The 22,087-nt window shown below is 43.8% G+C and overlaps 1 protein-coding gene across 1 annotated transcript in view; it reads left to right on the forward strand.

Moving 5' to 3' along the window:
- Positions 1 to 3,577: 3,577 nt before the first annotated feature.
- The window catches only part of LOC129017007 (gametogenetin-binding protein 2-like), a 114,288-nt gene continuing 95,778 nt past the window's right edge, over positions 3,578 to 22,087 (forward strand). The window contains exons 1-4 of the mRNA XM_063655585.1: positions 3,578 to 3,864; positions 12,923 to 13,003; positions 15,167 to 15,420; positions 18,828 to 18,926. Of these exons, the coding sequence (XP_063511655.1) occupies positions 3,772 to 3,864; positions 12,923 to 13,003; positions 15,167 to 15,420; positions 18,828 to 18,926 (527 nt within the window). The 5' untranslated portion in view covers positions 3,578 to 3,771. The remainder of the gene's footprint in view (positions 3,865 to 12,922; positions 13,004 to 15,166; positions 15,421 to 18,827; positions 18,927 to 22,087) is intronic.

The following is a 22,087-nucleotide window of genomic DNA, read 5'->3' on the forward strand; positions in this document are numbered from 1 at the left end:
ACAGTGAAAACTTTGAAAAATTATTTTGCCATGAAATAATTTTCTAAGCGTTTTCCTTGGGATATTGATTTTATTGTATCAATTGTATTATATTGTATTGTACTGCATTAGATTAGATTGGATTGGATTTATAGCACCCAGGCTACCTCCTTGAGAAACAGCAACTTACCTAGCAAATCTGCCTTTTTCGCCTTTAAGAATACGTTTTCATTGAATTCCTATTTGTCCAAAGATACTAAGTATGCTCAGTGGACCTAAGAGACAAACCCAAATTACGGAAAGTAAGCTCAGATGGTAAGAGACTTTTGGGATTTCATTTTATTATGTTTTATATATGTGTTTTAATGCCTTTTCATAGATTTAAATCCCCAGGGTGAATACTCCCTTCTTTGTTAGTACCTGGCGTGTGTTCAGTAGTCAAAGTAATTAAAATTAGCACCTATATAATGAGCTTGTCATTTTTAATGTTCTTTATCAACCAGAATCCTAATGAAATCTAAAAGGTTTAGGCCGGGCACGTTGGCTCACGCCTGTAATACCAGCACTTTGGGAGGCCGAGGCAGGCGGATCAAGAGGTCAGGAGATCAAGACCATCCTGGCTAACACGGTGAAACCCCGTCTCTAATAAAAATACAAGAAATTAGCCGGGCGTGGTGGCAGGTGCCTGTAGTCCCAGCTACTCGGGAGGCTGAGGTAGGAGAATGGCATGAACCTGGGAGGCGGAGCTTGCAGTGAGCCGAGATAGCGCCACTGCACTCCAACCTGGGCGACAGAGCGAGACTCCGTCTCAAAAAAAAAAAGGTTTAAAGTGGGTACATTAATTGATGTACCACTATAGGAGCACCTCTAGATACTGAAGGCCACAGTATCTTGGCTCACTGCAACTTCTGCCTTCCCAGTTCAAGCGATTCTTCTGCCTCAGCCTCCCGGGTAGCTGGGATTAAAGGTGCTCGCCACCACGCCCAGCTCATTTTTGTATTTTTAGTAGAGACGGGGTTTCTCCATGTTGCCTAGGCTGGTCTCGAACTCCTGACCTCAAGTGATCTGCCCGCCTTGGCTTCCCAAAGTCTTGGGATTACAGGTGTTAGCCGCCGCCCCCGTCCTGGTTTGTTTGGTTTTGTTTTTTACATAAAACGCAAGATTCTCTAAAAATGTCCAAATTTTGGCTATGTATATGAACATCATACATACGTATTAGATTCAAGCTAATACATTCTTCTACTCTGCTAACATGGCCAGAAGACATAAAAAAATTTTTTTTTTGAGACGTAGTTTCGCTCTTGTCGCCCAGGCTGGAGCACAATGGCGTGATCTCGGATCATTGCAACCTCTGCCTCCCAGGTTCAAGTGATTCTCTTGCCTCAGCCTCCCGAGTAGCTGGGATAACAGGCGTGCGCCACCACGCTCGGCTAATTTTGTATTTTTAGTAGAGACTGGGTTTCACCATGTTGGTCAGGCCAGTCTCGAACTCTTGACCTCAAGTAATCCACCCACCTCGCCTCCCAAAGTGCTGGGATTACCGGCGTGAGCCATGGCTCCGGCCCAGAAGACATAAATATTTGCCGGGTAATCACACCTTCGGGAATGAACAATGGTTCTTCGTTTGTTATGTCACACCGACCCTAACAATGACCACACAATGTAATAAGTCAACATGGCTAAGGGTGCACTATGGGTTTTTTGTTGTGAATCTCTAAGACTCCATGTGATAACCAAAATACTTTGTTTTGTTTTGAGATGGAGTTTCGCTCTTGTTGCCCAGGCTGCAGTGCAATGGCGTGATCTGGGCTCACTGCAACCTCCGCCTCCCGGGTTCAAGTGATTCTCCTGTCTCAGCCTCCCTAGTAGCTGGGATTACAAGTACATGCCACCACGCCCGGTTAATTTTTGTATTTTTAGTAGAGAAGGGGGTTTCATCATATTGGTCAGGCTGGTCTCGAACTCCTGACCTCAGGTGATCCACCCACCTCGGCCTCCCAAAGTTCTGGGATTACAGGCGTGAGCCACCATGCCCGACCCAAAATACTTTGTTTAAAGGTATCACAGCTCCAGCCTATTCTACCAGGAAATAGAGCAGTAAATTCATCTGTCCTTCAGATCACCAGGACTTTTATAGGCTAAATATCTTCACGACAGACCTCCAAAACCTTCAAGGTCAGAACTGAACGCACGGTGGCGAGAGGAACTGTCTTCACATCAGCTCTGCTTCCTCGGAGACGGCCAGAGGGAAAGGCCGTCGGCCAGTGCCAGTACTTCGCCCAAGGGAGTCCCTGCTCACATTAGCCCAGCCCAAGAAGTTCCTTTGGCCAAGACGCACACACACACCGTCCGGTTTTCTATTTCCTTCCAGCGTAACGACAACCACAAGCTGTCAGCACTTCACTATTTGCGGTCCCTTCAGCGGGATCGGGATGCAGCTACGCAGCGGGACCCTGGCGAGCCGCGGTGTCAGGGCCCTTTTCTCCTCTTCCCGCCGTGGGACGCGAATTCAGTGGCGTCAAGGGCCAAGAGCCAGACCTGAGTTTGTCTCTCACCCCCCGATGCTCGTCTCCCTTTTCTCACTGCCTTCCGCCCCCTCTGATCTCGACTTCTCGCAACCTATCCAGGTCCTCTCTGGGCCTCTGCCCTGAGTCAGCCCCAAATCAGACGGGTTGACTTGCTGAAGGAATTCCCCTTCGAGAGGAGGCAGATTCCCCTCTACATAGACGACACCCTGACGTCGAGGGGCTTGCCCCTCGTCCCTGGGGAAGCCTTCCCGGCCCGCGGCTGGGGCCTGAGGTTGGGCCGATCACCCCTCCTACCAGTCCTAGTTCGGGTCTAGCGGAATGGCTGGGCTCCAAGGAGGGCGCCGGGCCCACGGGCGGGACGGCCAGGGCGGCCCCGCACCCTCTGGGCGCAGATTTCTCCAGCGGGGTCCCTAGCGCGGCCGGCCCCAGTCTCGCGAGAGGACGTGGGCCCCGCCCGGCGCCACCTTCCCCTTGTACCCCGCCCTCCCTCTTCCACTCCCCGCGGCGCGAGCGGCTGACTGCCCGGATAGGAAACGGCATTCGGAGCTGCGCTCCCGCCCAGGCCGGCCCTGACGCGGGCCTCGTCAGCCAGTAACAGGGAGCAGAGGTGGGAGTTAGCGAGGCTACCACGAAAACAGTGAAGGTCGGAACCGACAGCCTCCTCCGAGAAGGGTGAGGACAGGATCTGACCCTCCCCCTTCCCTGGACTCCGCAGAGCCGCTGCGGGGTCGACCCCTCCCAGGGGCGGGGTCGCGCTGGGCAACTGCAGTTCTGGGGCCGACTGGGCGGGGTGCGCCCAGAAGCGGGGAGAAGGGGTCAGCTGGGGGCAGAGAGCACACGGGCGGCGGGCGGCGGGGAGCAGGCTGCGAGGCCCAGGCCAGGGGTGGCGTCCTGGGGCCGGGACTCCTGCGGCGGGCGGGGAAGCCCCCGGCAGGCCGGTCCCTTCCGCCTCTCCTTTGGACCCTGACTGGAGGCCGGCGGGCGGGCGGGCGGGAGAGAGGGAGGGAGCGCAGCGCGAGGGGGCGGGTCCCGGCGGCGCTGGGCGCTGATTGGCTGAGCGCGTGTGGAATCGGGTGATGGGAAACGCAGCCCGGCTCTCCCGTCCCATCCCGCTCCGCTCCCTGCTCCCCGTGGCGAATGTGCTGCGCGGCGGCGGGTGCTTACGCTCGCGGGGTTTGGCTGTGGCAGGCAGGAGCTGGGAGGAGGCGGCGGCGGCGGCAGCTGGGAGGAGGTGGTGACGGTGGCAACGGCAGCTTCGGGGACGATGGCGCGACTGGTGGCAGTGTGCAGGGACGGGGAGGAGGAGTTCCCCTTCGAGAGGAGGCAGATTCCCCTCTACATAGACGACACTCTCACGGTGAGCGGGCCGGGCCGGGCTGGGCCAGCCGCTCTCCTGGCAGCTGTTTCCCCTCCTCCCCCTCCCCCAGGCCGAGCGCTGCGCACTGGAGAAAGAGTGTGTTGCAACTCCTAGGCGAGGCCTTCTCTTCAGCAGGCCCCACAAACTCGCCTTTGCAGTGGGTGGCTCGGTAACCTCTGTCGGCCCCAAGCCTAGAGCTCCGTACGCACTCCCTCTCTCCAGATTTTCCTTCTTTTGGAACCTTCTTCCTTGACCCTTTCCCTTTAGGAGACGCTGCTTTTGCCAAAGCACACGTCTCAGAGAGGGGTTGAAGGATCTTGAGCGTTTAGGGCCTACCCCATACAGAAACCACCTACCCTCGGGGAGGCTTAATTACCTGGAAATGTCGCAGCTGCACTGCTACCTGTGTATTTTTTGTTTTAATACTGGTAGCTCTCACCACGTAAGCTTAGTTATTGGGGGCAGAGTGACATACTCGTGCACAGTCAAGATTCCACTAAAATGGTTTAATTTCGTTGTAAATAGTCTCGTATTGCCTAATGCATTAAAACTCTTGAAACGATTGTACTGCTAGGCCCTGTCTCTTCAAAACGGGCTTTCTTGGCATTATTTAGTTTACAGGTGGAGTTGTTTTTTTTTTTTTTAAAGGAATTCAAATTATTGAATGTGTAAGAGTACTATAAAAAACTGATTGCTCATCTTGAGTGTCAAGACCCAGTTCCGGGTACTTTATTCTTTAGATTTGGTAGTGTAGCATTACCGACCCTCTCTGCCCTATGTTGCTGTACTATTTCCTTTAAAAGGAAATGGCTGAAATTTGAATTGAATCTGAACAGGAAATGAGTGCAGTTGCTTGCCACTATTTCTTAAGAAGTGAAATTAACCTTTTCCGAATATCTTGAAATCTGCGTTTTGATGATGCTGAAGCTTTGGATTATACATTGCTTATTTCGATAAGGTACACCTAAGTCTCTTCATCTCATCAGTATTCTTTTGCTATCAAAGGCAGTTGATCAGTTTTGTTCCTCAATATTTTTTTTTTCAAATGTCTACCGAAGTTTTTTTCAAATTTTATGTAAAATGCAAGTCATTGTAGAGATGCCAGTCTATGCCTTTATGCTTGCCAATCTCAATTAAGACTTGATTGAGCTGCAGTACTTTAAAAAGGATTAGAGGAGCTATTGAATGACTTAATTTATTAGAAGTTTTTCAGTGACAGCATCTACGATTATTCAGGTGCATTTGTTTTTCATGAAAAACGGTAGAATGATTTGTTCTGACATAAAGTAAATAGTGTTGATGCATTAGAAATTGTGTGTCTTGATTATGATTTCTGTACTTTTTGCATTAGAAGTATAATGGACTTGTATTTTTAAATAGTTGAAACTAGCACTGTGATCATATTAAACAATGCATTTCTCGGTTTGGACTCCAGATAGGGATTCATTTGTTGATATTTTCTTTCTTCTCTCCCCTGCCAACATAAACACTTTTCTGAAGCATATAGTTATGATATCACCCTTTAAGGTTTATTGTCCCACAATGGCTGTGGAGTTCAAAAAAAAAACTCAGTGAGTTTGGATATAAGATTATTATTTAATGAATAATCAACATAGGAAAGCATACCAAAACATAGGGAAAACCAACATAAATAGTCTTTAAAAGACATTAGTTCTTGGTATATTCACATAACCACCTTTGTGAATGCAACACGTTAATCTGTCATATAGCACTTTAAAATGGCCAACTTTTTAGGTGCTTTTATACTGTATTCTCTCCACAATGATGTGACTTTCCAAAATTTTCCGCTGAAAAAGATGTAACCTTGCAATGTGGTTTAGTACGGAACTTACTTTGCACTGTATCTGGCGGTTGAATTTTGCTTTTTAATTATACTGTGGACTTGTGACTAAGGCAAATAAAACTTAAGCTCACTTAATTTAAATATCTCAAAATAACATTTAGGAAAAGGTGCAGTTTTTCTTTGCTTCAGAATGGGTTTTTATCACAAAGGAATGAGTGAGACATTTATTTGTGTTGGAACTTCTGCACAGTCATTGAATGCTGTGAGAATGTTAGTGAAAATTCTTGTCAAGGGAATCAAGTTTCTTTCAGGATATTCTGCCAAATACTATTGAAAGGGAGAATGCAGAGCAAAACACCTGTTGGGAGAGAAGGGGAAAAGGGAAGAGGGAAGGAAGATGCCCCATCAGAATTTTATGCTCTGCACTGTTCCTTTGATAGATGGCAGTGCATGCATGAAGTTAACCTTAGGTTTTGTCTTTGTCCCTAGGGTCTGTAGGTAATGCACTGAGGAAACATTGTTTGAACTTATTTCAAATAGTAGTCTTAGGATTTTGATAGTAGCTAAATGTTGCAATATAGTTACAATGTTTACGGGCAGTTGCAGACTTTCATTTTAGTTGGGATGCTGAAACTCTACCCTTAGTTAAACTGTCAGTTGTAACTTGGACTTGTAAAATGAAATTAACGAACTTGTATGTAAAGAAGTAGCCTTAGGCCGGGTTTGGTGGCTCACGCTTGTAATCCTAGCACTTTGGGAGGCTGAGGCAGGTGGATTACTGGAGGTCAGGAATTCGAGACCAGCCTGGCCAACATGGCAAAACCCCGTCTCTACAAAAATTAGCCAGGCATAGTGGTGGGCGCCTGTAATCCCAGCTACTCAGGAGGCTGAGGCAGGAGAATCCCTTGAACCCGGGAGGTGGAGGTTGCGGTGAGCCGAGATCGCACCACTGCACTCCAGCCTGGGCAACAAGAGCAAGACTGTCTCAAAAAAAAAAAAAAAAAAAGGTAGCCTTAGGCCCAGCGCTGTGGCTCACGCCTGTAATCCTAGCACTTTGGGAGGCCGAGGCCGGCGGATTGCCTGAGCTCAGGAGTTTGAGACCAGCCTGGGCAACGTAGTGAAAACCTGTCTCTACTGAAATACAAAAAAATCAGTGGGTGTGGTGGAGTGCGCCTGTAGACCCAGCTACTGATGAGGATGAGGCAAGAGAATTGATTGAACCCCCAGAGGCGGAGGTTGCAGTGAGCCGAGCTTGCGCCACTGCACTCCAGCCTGGGAGACAAAGTGAAACTGTTTCAAAAAAAAAAAAAAAAAAAATAGCCTCTTCTTTTATGTGATATGTTGTATCCATGTTTAGAAGATTCCCATGGTAGTTCAGTGAGTTTGAACACTTGAGTATAGGATAGGGCTGATGTAGGTGTATTTGAGAAAATCCCAAATAAGTTGGTGGAATGGTGAAATATTTAAGAAAGTTTTATACTCTGGCTAAAATGTTGTTCAGTGTTACTATAATTATAAAATAACATATAATACAGATTTGATTTTAGAGAAGTCTGAAGAATTAAATTTTATTTATTTATTTTTTTTTTGAGACAGAGTCTCGCTCTGTCGCCCAGGCTGGAGTACAGTGGCCTGATCTTGGCTCACTGCAACCTCTGCCTGTCGGGCTCAAGTGATTCTCCTGCCTCAGCCTCCTGAGTAGCTGGGATTACAAGTGTGCGTCACCACGCCCAGCTAATTTTTTTGTATTTTTAGAAGAGATGGGGTTTCCCTATGTTGGCCAGGCTGGTCTCAAACTCCTGACCTCAGGTCATCTGTCCGCCTCGGCCTCCCAAAGTGCTGGGATTACAGGTGTGAGCCACCACACCCGGCCAAAATATATATTCCTTCTAAAATCTTGAAAAATAACTACAAAACAAATTACGCTTCATCATACTTCTCAGGGATAAGCAGCATTTGGTGTAATTTCAGTCCTAGACACACACATAGATACAGAGTTAATATATTGTTTTCTGTAACATTTTTTGTCCTTATTTCTTTCACTAAATGTAATTTTGAAAACATTTTTTCTTGTCATTCTTAAACATTTTTAATGGCTGTGTAATATTCTGTTGTATGACATTCCGTAATTATTTTTCCACTGTTGGACATGGAGGTTGTTCTAGTTTTTGCCATCAATAAACTGTAAGAACATAAATAATGCAAAAATCTTTGCATTAAAATGTTTTCTCAGGCTTTTGGAAGTGGAATTACTGGTTGGATCAAAGGATAAGAACCTTTTGTAAAGTTCCAGGTACATATTGTCAGATTGCTATGATATGTCTTTTTTTTTTCTTTTTTGTTTTTTTTTTGTTTGAGACGGAGTCTCACTGTGTCACCTAGGCTGGAGTGCAGTGGTGTGATCTTGGCTCACTGCAACCTCTGCCTTCCAGGTTCAGGTGATTCTTGGGCCTCAACCTCCTGAGTAGCTGGGATTACAGGCGCCCGCCACCATGCCCGGCTAGTTTTTGTATTTTTAGTAGAGACCAGGCTTCACCATTTTGGCCAGGCTGGTCTCAAACTCCTGACCTCAAGTGATCCACCTGCCTCGGCCTCCCAAAGTGGTGGGATTACAGGCGTGAGCCACTGCGCCCGGCCAGATTGTTACATTTCTGCATTGCAGTTTGCTCTCCTAGCTTAAACCAATCTAAATAGACTACTCTGATAAGAGTTTGGGGTTTTGTTTTTTTTTTTTTCTTTTTGTTCTTGTTTGCGTGTACAGCATTAATCTGATAAGAGTTCTTAATGTCTTACACTTTAAAAAAATAATAAATGGTAGCGTATCCACTTGGGAATTAGATGTTTTGTAATTGTTAAAAGTTTAGCATTTAATGTTAATGTTTCCTTTCAACTTTTAACAGTTAATTTTACTGAGGGTGATAGATGTTACAAATAGCTGTATGGAGTAAAACCAAAATGACAGTGATTTTAATAAATGCAAACTTAGTATATTGTTGGTTAGAACTTGTGAGAATGCGCTGAAGACAGGTCTTTTTTGTGGTCAGAAGAAACCAGAACAGATACTTAAGAGTGAAAGTGGGTAATGGATTCAATAAATTTTATAAAGCAGTAATTGCAGCACAATGACTTGTTGTATTTGTGGCTAGCTATGGGTAGGGAACCTCTTCATGAAGCTGAATGCTAATGATGCCTTTATAAAACCACACCTGAAATAATTTACAGGACTGTCTTCCTTTAGGTAACCTAGAATCTCAAGATTAAGTTAAGGAAGTGGTTTTAAAGAATGAAGAACAAATTGTGCTACTAGCCTCTTTGCCTTCCCCTTTTTATTTTCATCTCTTAAAACACTGAACAGCATGTAATGATGGGCCAGAAAACGGTAAGGTAAAAAGCCATTGTCCTAAGTGTTTGAAAGGTGAGGACAGAGTATTTAGTTTGAGTGCATTGTCTCCAGCCAGAGTAGTGAGTAAATACAAGAGAAAATTTAGTAGTATGCAAGCTGATGAAACCAGGAAAGATAGAAATAGATTAGATCTTAGTATTTTTGGTACTAATTAGGTGAAAATGAAATGAATGGAAACGAGATTTGTTTTTAAAAATAACCCTGTTCTTTATTGACTTTTTTTTTTTTTTTTGAGATGGAGTTTTGCTCTTGTCGCCCAGGCTGGCGTGCAATGGCACGATCTCGGCTCACCACAACCTCCGCCTTCCGGGTTCAAGTGATTCTCCTGTCTCAGCCTCCCAAGTAGCTAGGATTACAGGCATGTGCCACTATGGCTAATTTTTTGTATTTTTAGTACAGACAGAGTTTCTCCATGTTGGTCAGGCTGGTCTCGAACTCACGACCTCAGGTGATCCACCCGCCTCAGCCTCCCAAAGTGCTGGGATTATGGGCGTGAGCCACCGGCTTCTTTATTGACTTCTTAAAAAGAATTCCTAAATCAGGTATTATCCATATAATTAAAATATTTTAGGCTGGGCGCAGTGGCTCACGCCTGTAATCCCAGGACTTTTGGAGGCCTTGGAGAGTGGATCACCTGAGGTCAGGAGTTCGGGACCAGCCTGGCCAACATGGTGAAATCCTGTCTCTACTAAAAATACAAAAATTAGCTGGGCATGGTGGTACGCCTGTAATCCCAGCTACTTGGGAGAATTGCTTGAACCTGGGAGGCAGAGGCTGCAGTGAGTCGAGATTGAGCTACTGCACTCTAGCCTAGGCAACAAGAGTTGAGACCTTGTCTCAAGAAAAAAATTTTACAAATCAGCTCGCAGGTCTCAGTATTATTAGATATATTCTTTGATCTCCGTTTCAATTTTTAAAATAGTTGATCAGAATAGAAATACATACTGAGTCAGAATTTAGGATTTTGCCTAAGAACCAGGCTGGAGAGATTTTGATTTGGTTAAATAAGGAATATTCTTTGTTTCTTAAATTGATAGCTTTGATCTTTAAACAGTATAGATAATTGTCATTTTTTATTACGGCTATTGGTATGTGGTGAAATGGTGTATATTTGTATCAAGCAAGTGAAAATATAAATCAAGATATTAGTTACTTAAATGGTAGGTTTGGAGTGACCTGCAATATTCTGTTGAGTTACATGGTTCCAAAAGTTTATACCTTTTTAATGACTTGACAGTTAAATTTTTGTGTGTCTTAAACCTTTTGATGATTCCAGAAAATATGAGTTAATTGAACTATTAACTATTTTATTGCTTTTATTATAATAGTTTTCTGGACCAGGATTTCCAATACCAGGATTATTATTATTTTTTTAAATTTGAGTAGACCATGTTAATTAGAATAAATACAATAGGCAGTATGGATCATTAGATATTTTGCTCATTTCGGTCATCCTCACCAGATCATTTATAGCTTTTTATCATTTTTATCATTTACAGCATTTAGACCATTGACTTCAGTTTTGCTTTGTACTGTTGATAAAGTTAATGTATGAAAGTGCTTATAACAATGTCTAATACATATGAAGTGTCTTTATTATTACTTATTGCTACCCCCTTTTAGAGGTATTAATAAGAAGACTGAGAAGGAAAACTAGAAACAAGATGTCAGGGTTGATAAACCTGAAAATTAGATAATTGACATTTAGACATTTCATCTGTATGTATGGAAGAAAAAACTTTCAGAATGGTAAAAGCTATTGAAATGGGTCAGGCGCGGTGACTCACGCCTGTAATCCCAGCACTTTGGGAGGCCGAGGCAGGCAGATTGCCTGAGCTCGGGAGTTTGAAACCAGCCTCGGCAACATGGCAAAACCCTGTTTCTACTAAAAATACAAAAAATTAAGCATGTTTGGTGGCAGGTGCCTGTAATCCCAGCTACTCAGGAGGCTGAGGCAGGAGAATTGCTTGAACCTGGGAGGCGGAGGTTGCAGTGAGCCGAGATTGCGCCACTGCACTCCAGCCTGGGTGACAGAACAAGACTCTGTCTCAAAAAAGAAAAAAAAAAAAAGCTATTGAAATGGAAGCATGTCTCTAAACATGGTATAGTGAATATAGAATTGGAAGCAAGGAGCATTAACTCTTCTCCTCCCATAATATATAGTATATATGCATTGTAATACATTTGGGAAGTATAGGAACACATACAGAAAAAGTTGTCTTACTACCTAGAGATAGCCACATCTAATATGTTTTCTTTTTTTTGAAAGATAAAGTATACACACTGAAAATTTGAATTGTGTTGTACATGCAGTCTGGATTACGTTAGTATTTACATCATAGTCCATCCTTTAGTATCTATTTGTCTCTCTACTTCATATATCTCATATTCCTCCGTTATCAAATCAAGAAAAACTGTTAAATCTATTGCTTACGTTTGACTTAGCTGTTAATGAGGCCTCATTTTGTTGTTAGAACAAGCATGTTTTAAATTTCTCTAATATGGAAGGAAAGGAATGGTTACATCCATTAAAGAAGCAGGTCTTTGGTGCTGGTTAGGGAAGGGAGTGATCTTTTTAAGATCGCATTCAACTGGATAGGGATATTTTGTTTTTGCCTTAAATGGGTGTTTTTGTCTTGACTTCACTCTTTGGTTTTGTAGGAGTTTGTGGTCCTTGTTATGTGGAAATGTGGAAACAGTTTGTCCTAGTACAATATGTTTGATCTTTAACAATGTTTTAGTTAAGGTATACATGTGTTACTTTCATTGTTTTGAAGGCATATCTTTTTCCCCCACATTTTAATACCTGAAATCAGGATGCTGCTTTAATTTGATGACATCTTATAGTAAAAATGGCTTGTAGTGATACATAACTATGGTACTACTTAAAATCTCTGGTGTGACAACAGATCAGTAAAATGTACTAATTACACATTCCCATTATGTGACATACTGAAGCCTCCTTAAATTTCATATGCCTTCCTCTGGTAGTGAATTTTGATAATTGAATAAGTATATCAATGTGCCCTTTTTGTTCATAATTAGAGCAAACATTTACTATGTGCCAGGTAGGCACTGTTCTGGCCAGGCACAGTGGCTCACGCCTGTAATCCCAGTACTTTGGGAGGCTGAGGTCAGGGGTTCGAGACCAGCCTGGCCAACATGGTGAAACCCCATCTCTACTAAAAATACAAAAATTAGCTGGGCATGGTGGTGGGTTCCTGTAATCCCAGCTACTCGAGAGGCTGAGGCAGGAGAATTGCTTGAACCCAGGAGGTGGAGGTTGTGATGAGCCGAAATCATGCCACTGCACTCCAGCCTAGGTGACAGAGCAAGACTCCGTCTCAAAAAAAAAAAAGGAAACCCGTCTTGTGTACTCGAATTTTTTTTTGTTTTTGTTGTTGTTGTTGTTGTTGTTGTGACAGAGTTTCACTCTTGTCCAGGCTGGAGTGCAGCGATGCGATTTTGGCTCACTGCAACCTCCGCCTCCCAGGTTCAAGTGGTTCTCCTGGCTCAGCCTCCCAAGTAGCTAGGATTATAGGCATGCGCCACCAAACCCAGCTAATTTTATATATTTAGTAGAGACGGGGTTTCTCCGTGTTGGTCAGGCTGGTCTCGAACTCCCGACCTCAGGTGATCCGCCGCGCCCCCACCCCACCGGCCTCCCAAAGTGCTGGGATTATAGGTGCGAGCCACCGCACCGGGCCATGTACTTGGATTTAACAAAATTTTTTGGAGGGCTAGGGATGGGTGCAAATCTGGCTTTCACGGGTCTATTTCTGGAGTTTGTAGGCTGTATCCTGTTCTCAGAGGGATAAAATAATTGATTTCTGTTCTGTTTGCATTTTAAGATGGTGATGGAATTTCCTGACAATGTGTTAAATCTCGATGGACATCAGAATAATGGTGCACAGCTAAAGCAGTTCATTCAGGTAATAGTTTTTTCAATCAGTGTTTTTAATGGTGTATGTGTATTTTAAAGACTCATTTAAAATTTAGCTGTACTAATTTTATATAGGATTCTCTAGGTCTTAATATTGCACTGAAATTGCTCTTTCACCATTGCTGTAGTAAGCATGCCTAGTTATTTACCTGATTTATGTAATTGCCATGTGAAAAAGAATTGGTGGTGGTGTGTTAATATTTTACATGTCCATAAGACTTTAATTTTAAAACCAGGCCATCTTTCCTGGTTTTTAAAAGATAAGGTATATAATTTTTCATTAAAAACTTGTTGGTTTTCTGCTGTAGTAATTGTTTTCTTCAGACAAAGTAATCCTATATTATGAACTTTCTGATGTTTAATTCCTGAGAAATATAGTACTTTATAAATATGCTTAAATGCAATATACAGTGGTCCCTCAGTATCCGTGGGGGATAGTTCAAGGATCCCTATGCAAACCAAAATCCACAATGCTTATAGAAAATGGTGTAGTAAGGACTAGGCATGGTGGCTCATGCCTGTAATCCCAGCACTTTGGGAGGCCAAGGCAGGTGGATCGCTTGAGTTCAGTAGTTGGAGACCAGCCTGGGCAACATGGTAAAACCCTGTTTCTACAGAAAATGCAAGAAAGTTGGGCAGACATGACGGCATGTGCCTGGGGTCCCAGCTACTCCGTAGGCTCAGGTGGGAGGATCTCTTGAGCCCAGGAGGCAGAGGTTGTAGTCAGCTGAGATCGCATCACTGCACTCCAGCCTGGGCAATAGAGTGAGACCTTGTCTCAGAAAAAATAAGATGTATATTTGCATGTAACCTCTGCACATCCTCCTATATACTTTAAAGCATATTTAGATTCCTAATAGTACCTAATACAATGTAAATGCTGTGTAAATAGTAGTTATACTGCATCTTTAGGGAATAATGACAAGGAAGAAAAGTCTGTACGTGTTTAGTATTTCCCATCAAATATTTTCAATTCTTGGTTGGTTAAATTCACAGATGTAGAACCCATGGATATGGAGGGCTGACTGTAATTAAGATATTGGAAGACGACTTGTTAGTTTACTTCAGGACTCTTATTTCTACTTTTAGAGAAAACTTTGAATGGAAGGGTAATGGTAAATGTGAGAAAATGCTTCTTGGGAATTATCCTACTTTCCTATCTGTTTTTGGTAAATCTGAAAGTGTTAACTGCAGTTAACTATAACTTCATCAGGTAGAAGTTACTTACTAGAGTTTGCTCATTTCTCTGCAACAGTACCTGTCAGTTATTTTTCTACCTTGTCATAACCAGCAGATACAATTCATAAGCAGCAGCATGCTAGTTACTCACTTCCCTACATAAGGAAGATAGGCCATGTTTTCTCCCACTAATTCATAATACATCTGTTCATGCCTCTGGATTGGGAATTGCTGCTCCACATGATTACCATCCTAACTTGACTCCTGTAGCTAAACATAGTGATAGTAAGTGTGTTGTTAAAAGTTGTAAAAACAAAACAAAAAAAAAACAGGCCAGGCGTGGTGGCTCACGCCTGTAATCCCAGCACTTTGGGAGGCTGAGGCGGGTGGATCACAAGGTCAAGAGATCAAGACCATCCTTACCAACATGGTGAAACCCCATCTCTACTAAAAATACTAAAATTAGCTGGGCGTGGTGGTGCACATCTGTAGTCCCAGCTACTCGGGAGGCTGAGGCAGGAGAATCGCTTGAACCCAGGAGGCAGAGGTTGCAGTGAGCTGAGATTGTGCTACTGCACTCCAGCCTGGTGAGAGAGTGAGATTCCATCTCAAAAAACAAAAACAAACAAACTAAAAAAAAAGGTACAGCTGTATTGTGCTTTTTTTGTGTGTGTGAGAGGACTGGCCTAATACTCACTGAACGAGCCCTACATTTCCAGATGCAGGACTGCTTTTTGGCATACTAAGCAGAGTTGTTTATATACCCTAGATTCTAGAGCAAGGGGGTTTGTGGCGCAAATTCCGTACGGCATGGACAAGGCTGACTACTTTGCCTTTCTGACTCAGTTGCAGGTAGAGCTGGTAAACCCTGGCCAGGTTGTACTTACTGCACAAGGATAGGAACCAGTAGTAGTGAAAGTATAATTTTACGTCTTTTTAAAGGACACTCCTTCATTTTCTTTCCCTCTTTCAGCGACATGGTATGCTTAAGCAACAGGATCTAAGTATTGCCATGGTGGTGACATCACACGAAGTCCCGAGTGCACTTTCTCAGCTTGTCCCGTGTGTTGGTTGTCGTCGCAGTGTGGAGCGCCTCTTTGCCCAGCTTGTAGAGTCTGGAAATCCTGCTCTTGAACCCCTAACAGTAGGGCCCAAGGGAGTCCTGTCTGTAACTGGAAGCTGCATGACTGATGCAAAGAAGCTTTATACATTATTTTATGTACATGGGTAAGTATAATCAATTAGGAGAAAACGGGTTTGTTAAAATTTAAAACAGCTTGGTGACAGTGGCAGCTTATTTTCTTGATGGAAAGATTGAGTCTAATTTAATAATTTTATTGAGTAAGTTGTATGTACCAGTGAATGTAAAGTTTCTGCTCTCCATGTGGGGAGAGGCAGACAGTAAGCAAATATTCAATTTGTCAGGGATGATAAGTTTGAAAAATCAGTAAGGGAGGTAGAGAATGGAGCGGGGGAAGAATTATTGTGGAGGGTGGTCAGAGAAGGCCTCCCTGATAAAATGACATTGAATATAGATTTGAATGAAGTGAGCAAGCGAATCTTGTAGAAAACTGGGGGAAGGCAGAGAAGGAACAGCTAGTGTAAAGGTTCTGAGGTTGGGGTTTTATTGGCATGTTTGAGGAATAGTAAGGAAGCCCTTGTGGCTGGAGCCAGATGAATGAAGGGAACAGTAATCAAAGATGGGGTCAGCAGAGTAATAAGGCTGGGCGCTGTGGCTCACGCCTGTAATCCCAGCACTTTGGGAGGTCAAGGCAGGCAGATCACGAGGTCTGGAGTTCGAGACCAGCCTGACCAACGTGGTGAAACCCCGTCTCTACTAAAAATACAAAAATTAGCTGGGCATGGTGGCACGTGGCGGTAATCACAGCTATTCAGGAGGCTGAGGCAGGAGAATCACTTGAACCCAGGAGGCAGAGGTTGCAGTGAGCTGAGATCACGCCACTGCAGTCCAGCCAGGGCGACAGAGCGAGACTCCATTTCAAAAAGAAAAAAGGAAGAGTGGCTGGGCACGGTGGCTCACGCCTGTAATCCCAACACTTTGGGAGGCCGAGGCAGTAGGATTGCCTGAGCTCAGGAGTTCAAGACCAGCCTGGGCAACACGGTGAAACCGAGTCTCTACTAAAAATACAGAAAATTAGCCAGGAGTGGTGGCGGATCCCTGTAATCCCAGCTACTCAGGAGGCTGAGGCAGGAGAATCTCTTGAACCCGGGAGGCGGCAGTTGCAGTGAGCTGAGATCGCGCATTGCACTCCAGCCTGGGCAACAAGAGTAAAGCTCCATTTCAAAAAAAAAAAAAGGTAATAAAAGGTCCAGTCATATTTTTATTTTTTTCAGACAGAGTTTTGCTATTGTTGCCCAGGCTGGAGTGCAATGGCGCGATCTCGGCTCACTGCAACCACTGCCTCCCGGGTTCAAGTGATTCTCCTGCCTCAGCCTCCCAAGTAGCTGGGATTACAGGTGCCCACTACCACGCTTGGCTTTTTTTTTTATTTTTTAGTAGAGACAGGGTTTCACTATGTTGGCCATGTTGGTCTTGAACTCCTGACCTCAGGCGATCTGCCCACCTCGGCCTCCCAAAGTGCTCGGATTATAGGCATGAGCCACCGTGCCTGGCTGAGGTCTTTTGTTTTTACTCTGAGTGAGGTGAGAAGCTTTGGGAAGGTTTTGAGCAGAAGAGTGGCATAGTCTGATGAAATTTGGTTTACTTTGACGTCTGTTTTGAGAATGAATGATGGCTGTGGAGGTAGTGAAAAATGGTTATAAAGGATCCTGGGTATATTTTGAGGAATGAGCCAATGGGATTTTTTGGATAGATCGGTTGTGAGGGAGGCCATCAAAGATGATTCTCAGATTTGTGATGTAAAGAATGGACAACAGGCCTTGCGTGGTTGCTCACACCTGTAATCCCAGCACTTTGGGAGGTCGGTGAGGGTGGATCACCAGAGGTCAGGAGTCTGAGACCAGCTTGGCCAACATGGTGAAGCCCCATCTCTACTAAAAATACAAAAATTAGCCCGGCGTGGTGGCAGGCGCCTGTAATCCCAGCTACTCAGGAGGCTGAGACAGGGGAATCGCTTGAACCCGGGAGGCGGAGGTTGCAGTGAGGCAAGATCGCGCCACTGCAGTCCAGCGTGGGCAACAGAGCGAGATTCTGTCTCAAAAAAAAAAGGACAAATGGTTGCCATTTACCGAGATGGACAAGACTGAGGAGAAATGTAACAGAGCTCATCTTTGGGTGTGCTAAGTTTGAGATAGCGATTAGACATCCAAATAGAATTCAGAGAGGTCTGGGTTAGAGCTGTAAATTTGTCTCATTTAGTGAATATAAATAGGAAAAGAAGAAGAGGTCTGAAAAGTAAACCCGAGGCTTTCCTATTTAAAGATGGTGGTAGGGACTTTTGATATTTACTGTGCCTGGGCTTGGGAAAATAAGCCTCGGAGTGTTTTTGAACAGAGGAATAATGTAATCTGATTCATGTTTTAAAAGCATCACTGTAGCTGCTGAGTGAGGCCTGGAATGTAAAGGCCAGAAGGTGCAGCAAGGAGACCATTTAGGAGGCCAGCTATTGCAGTTGACTAAGCTAGAGATTGGTGGGTTGGACAGGGACGATAATGGTAGAGGTGATAAGAAGTGATCTGATTCTAGATTGGTTAATTTTTATTTAGCTTTTATTCAAGTTTTTTTTTTTTTTTTTTTTGAGACAAAGTCTCACTCTGTGTCAAGCTGGAGTGCAGTGGTGCAATCTTGGCTCATTGCTACCTCCACCTCCCAGATTCAAGTGATTCTTGTGCCTCAGCCTCCCGAGTAGCTGGGATTACAGGCGTGCACCACCACACCTGTCTAATTTTTGTATTTTTTTTTTAGTAGAAATAGGGTTTCTCCATGTTGGCCAGGCTGGTCTCTAACTCCTGGCCTCAGTCTCCCAAAGTGCTGGGATTACAGGTATGAGCCACCATGCCTGGCCTCATTTTAAAATTTTCTGTAGAGATGAAAATTTTGCTATGTTACCCAGGCTGGCTTTGAACTCCTGGCCTCAAGTGATCCTCTTACCTCAGCCTTCCAAAGTGCTGGGATTATAGGCATGAGCTACTGCACCAGGCCTGATTCTAGATAATATTTAAAAGGTAGAATTGACAACCTTTGCTCATTGGTTGGATGGAGGGTGCGGATAGTAGTAGTGTATATTCTACATTTGCATAAAATTTCTGTTGATGACTCCTCTTCAAGGATGTATTGTGTTTACATAATGTTTTGTGAGGTTTTTATATATTTTTTAAAGACATGGGGTCTCACTATGTTGCCCTGGCTGGCCTCAAACCCTTGGGCTTAAGTGATCCTTTCACCTCGGCCTCCCAAATAGCCGGGACTACAGGTGTGTGCTTCTGCAACTGGCGTATTTACATACTGGCTGGGCAAGGGAAGATGGCTGAGAGTCAGATAGCAGTCAATGTTGAAATACGTGAGTGCCAGGCACACTGGTAGATACAGTGGGGATAGAGAAAAGTGGTTTTTTTTTTTGTTTTGAGACTTCTCTCTCAAAGACAGTAAATAGAGATTTTAAAATTTGAAAGTAAAATGAATTAAACTCTTAATATGTTTTATTTTTAATTAGGTCCAAACTAAATGACATGATAGATGCTATTCCAAAAAGTAAGAAGAATAAGAGATGTCAGTTGCACTCCTTAGATACGCACAAGCCAAAACCTTTGGGGTAAGTAGAATCGAATACCAAGAGGCTTTGTCATTGTTAAGATTGTATATTTGATCATATTTAGTAAAAGAAATAAACCCACTGTTTGCTTTAATTCATTAATTGGTTATGCTCTATGACATAGGTCAAAATAAATAGATCCTCTTGTTATGTTGGCCATTTTGCCTTGATATATATAAACTCTCAGTGTAGATCTGATTAAAAATTTTTTTTTTATGTTAAATATGTTTTAGTGGAGGGAGGTTGAAGTCTTTTTTTTTTCTTTTTTTGAGATGGAGTCTCCCTCTATTTCCCAGGCTGGAGTGCAGTGACGCAATCTCGGCTCACTGCAACCTCCACCTCCCTGGTTCAAATGATTCTCCTGCCTCAGCTTCCTGAGTAGCCGGGACTACAGGTGCGTGCCACCACACCTGGCTAATTTTTGTATTTTTAGTAGAGATGGGGTTTCACCCTATTGGCCAGGCTGGTCTCGGATTCCTGACCTCAGGTGATCGCCCGCCTCAGCCTCCAAAGTGCTGGGATTACAGGTGTGAGGCACCACACTCGGCCGGTTGAAGTCTTTATGGAAATGTATGCAGCTAATATTAACGTTTTCAAAGTAGTGGTAATCATTATTTGATTTACAGAATAGTCATAATGTATACATTATTTATCTTTCTTGTCTCTAGCTGTAATTTACCAAGGTCTTAAAAAAAGTAGTTATGACAATATTATGACAATGTGTATTTATGTAACTAATTTGTAGTTTTCTATATTTATTATTATTTTTTGAAATGGAGTCTCCTCTGTCACCCAGGCTGGAGTGCAGTGGCGTGACCTCTGCCCCCTGGGTTCAAGCTATTCTCCTGCCCCAGCCTCCCGAGTAGTTGGGACTACAGGCGTGTGCCACCAAGCCTGGCTGATTCTTTGTATTTTTGGTAGAGACGGGGTTTCACCGTGTTAGCCAGGATGGTCTCAATCTCCTGACATCATGATCCGCCCGCCTCGGCCTCCCAAAGTGCTGAGATTACAGGCGTGAGCCACCGCGCCCAGCCTATTTTATTTTTTAAGCAAATATTGCCTGATAATAATTTGTAGTTTTCTTCTTGGTTAAGTGCTATAGTGTCCAAGGCTGCTTTTTCACTTTCTCCCAGCACAGTGCCACAGTTGTCCCCTACTAAATTGCCTGGGGGTGGGGATGGTGAGGCGAAGCCATAGAGTGTGAAGGGACTTTCTAAGACGTGACTTTAGTTTTGGAGAGAATGGGATATTAAAAAACTATACTTCATTAATTTTATTTTTTAATTATTTTTTTGAGACACAGTCTTGCTCTGTCACTCAGGCTGGAGCACAGTGGTACGATCTCAGCTCATGCAACCTCCGCCTCTTGGGTTCAAGCAATTCTTGTGCCTCAGCCTCCTGAGTAGCTGGGATTACAGGTGTTCGCCACCACTCCTGGCTAATTTTTTTGGATTTTTAATAGAGACGGAGTTTCACCATGTTGCCCAGGCTGATCTCAAACTCCTGGCCTCAAGTGATCTGCCTGTCTTGGTCTCCCAAAGTGTTGGGATTATAGGTGTGAGCCACTGCACCTGGCCTCTGAAGAGTTAATTTTTAAATATCTCATTTGTGTCATTGTCACCTTTTTTTGATTTTTTTTTGTGTTTTTTTTTTTTTGACCTGAACTTCCGAGTGACACCATTATTGTATAGACATTTTCCTCCCTGACACAAAGATTTGGATGACCAGGCAGTGGTATGTTAATAATGTATTAAGTTTTTTTCCCCTGTACTGAGCAACAAAAAATATTTAAAACATTTTATCAGCCGGGTGCGGTGGCTCACGCCTGTAATCCCAGCACTTTTGGAGGCCGAGATGAGTGTATCACAAGGTCAGGAGTTCAAGACCAGCCTGACCAACATGGGGAAATCTCGTCTCTACTAAAAATACAAAAATTAACCAGGCATGGTGACACGCACCTGTGATCCCAGCTACTCAGGAGGCTGAGGCAGGAGAATCGCTTGAACCCAAGAGGTGGTGGTTGCAGTGAGCTGAGATCGTGTCACCTGGGTGACAGAGCAAGGATCTGTCTCAAAAAAAAAAAAAAAAAATAGGCTGGGCGTGGTGGCTCACGCCTGTAATCCCAGCACTTTGGGAGGCCAAGTTGGGTGGATTCTCTGAGGTCGGGGGTTCGAGACCAGCCTAGCCAACATGGTGAAACCCTGTCTCTACTAAAAATACAAAAATTAGCTGGGCGTGGTGGCAGGTGCTTGTAATCTTAGCTACTTGGGAGGCTGAGGCAGGAGAATCACTTGAATCCAGGAGGCGGAGGTTGCATTGAGCCAAGATCGCACCATTGCACTCCAGCCTGGGCGACAAGAGCAAGACTTTGTCTCGAAATACATAAATAAATAAATAAATAAATAAAATTTTATTAGTAAAATTGTCAAACATAGAAAAGTAAAAAATACAATGATTGAACCTCCCATGCACTTTTACCAAGATTTAGTGGTAATTAAGAGTTGCCACACTTGCTTCATTTATCCACCTTTTTCTTTGTATTTTAAAGCAAGTCCCAGGCTTCGTGTTACTCTATTGCATCCTTCCACATGCATCTCTAAGTATATGGACTTTTTTTTTCACACATTGCCATCATAACACCTAACAAAATTAAGTGTAACAATCGAATACCCAGTTCATACTCAGATTTTACCTGTTTCTGTGTTTTGTTTTTTTTTTTTTGAATGTTGGTTTGTATGAATCAGGATCCAAACAAGAACCACACATTATATTCTTGTGGCCTGAAGAAAAGAAGTTTTCTTAAGGACAGTTGTTATTTTGCTGCTTGATTTGTCAGTATCTTTTTTTTCTTTCTTTCAAATTCTTTCTTTTTTTTTGAGATGGAATTTCCCCTGTCACCCAGGTTAGAGTGCAATGGTGCGATCTCGGCTCACTGCAACCTCTGCCGCCTGGGTTCAAGTGATTCTCCTGCCTCAGCCTCCCGAGTAGCTGGGATTACAGGCACCTGCCACCATGCCCGGCTAATTTTTGTATTTTTAGTAGACACAGGGTTTCACCAGGTTGGCCAGGCTGGTCTCGAACTCCTGACCTCAGGTGATCAACCCGCCTTGTCCTCCCAAAGTGCTGGGATTACAGGCGTGAGCCACCGCACCTGGCCCGAT

The sequence above is a fragment of the Pongo pygmaeus genome, chromosome 19 (genome assembly GCF_028885625.2).
Source record: "Pongo pygmaeus isolate AG05252 chromosome 19, NHGRI_mPonPyg2-v2.0_pri, whole genome shotgun sequence".
Taxonomy (NCBI): domain Eukaryota; kingdom Metazoa; phylum Chordata; class Mammalia; order Primates; family Hominidae; genus Pongo; species Pongo pygmaeus.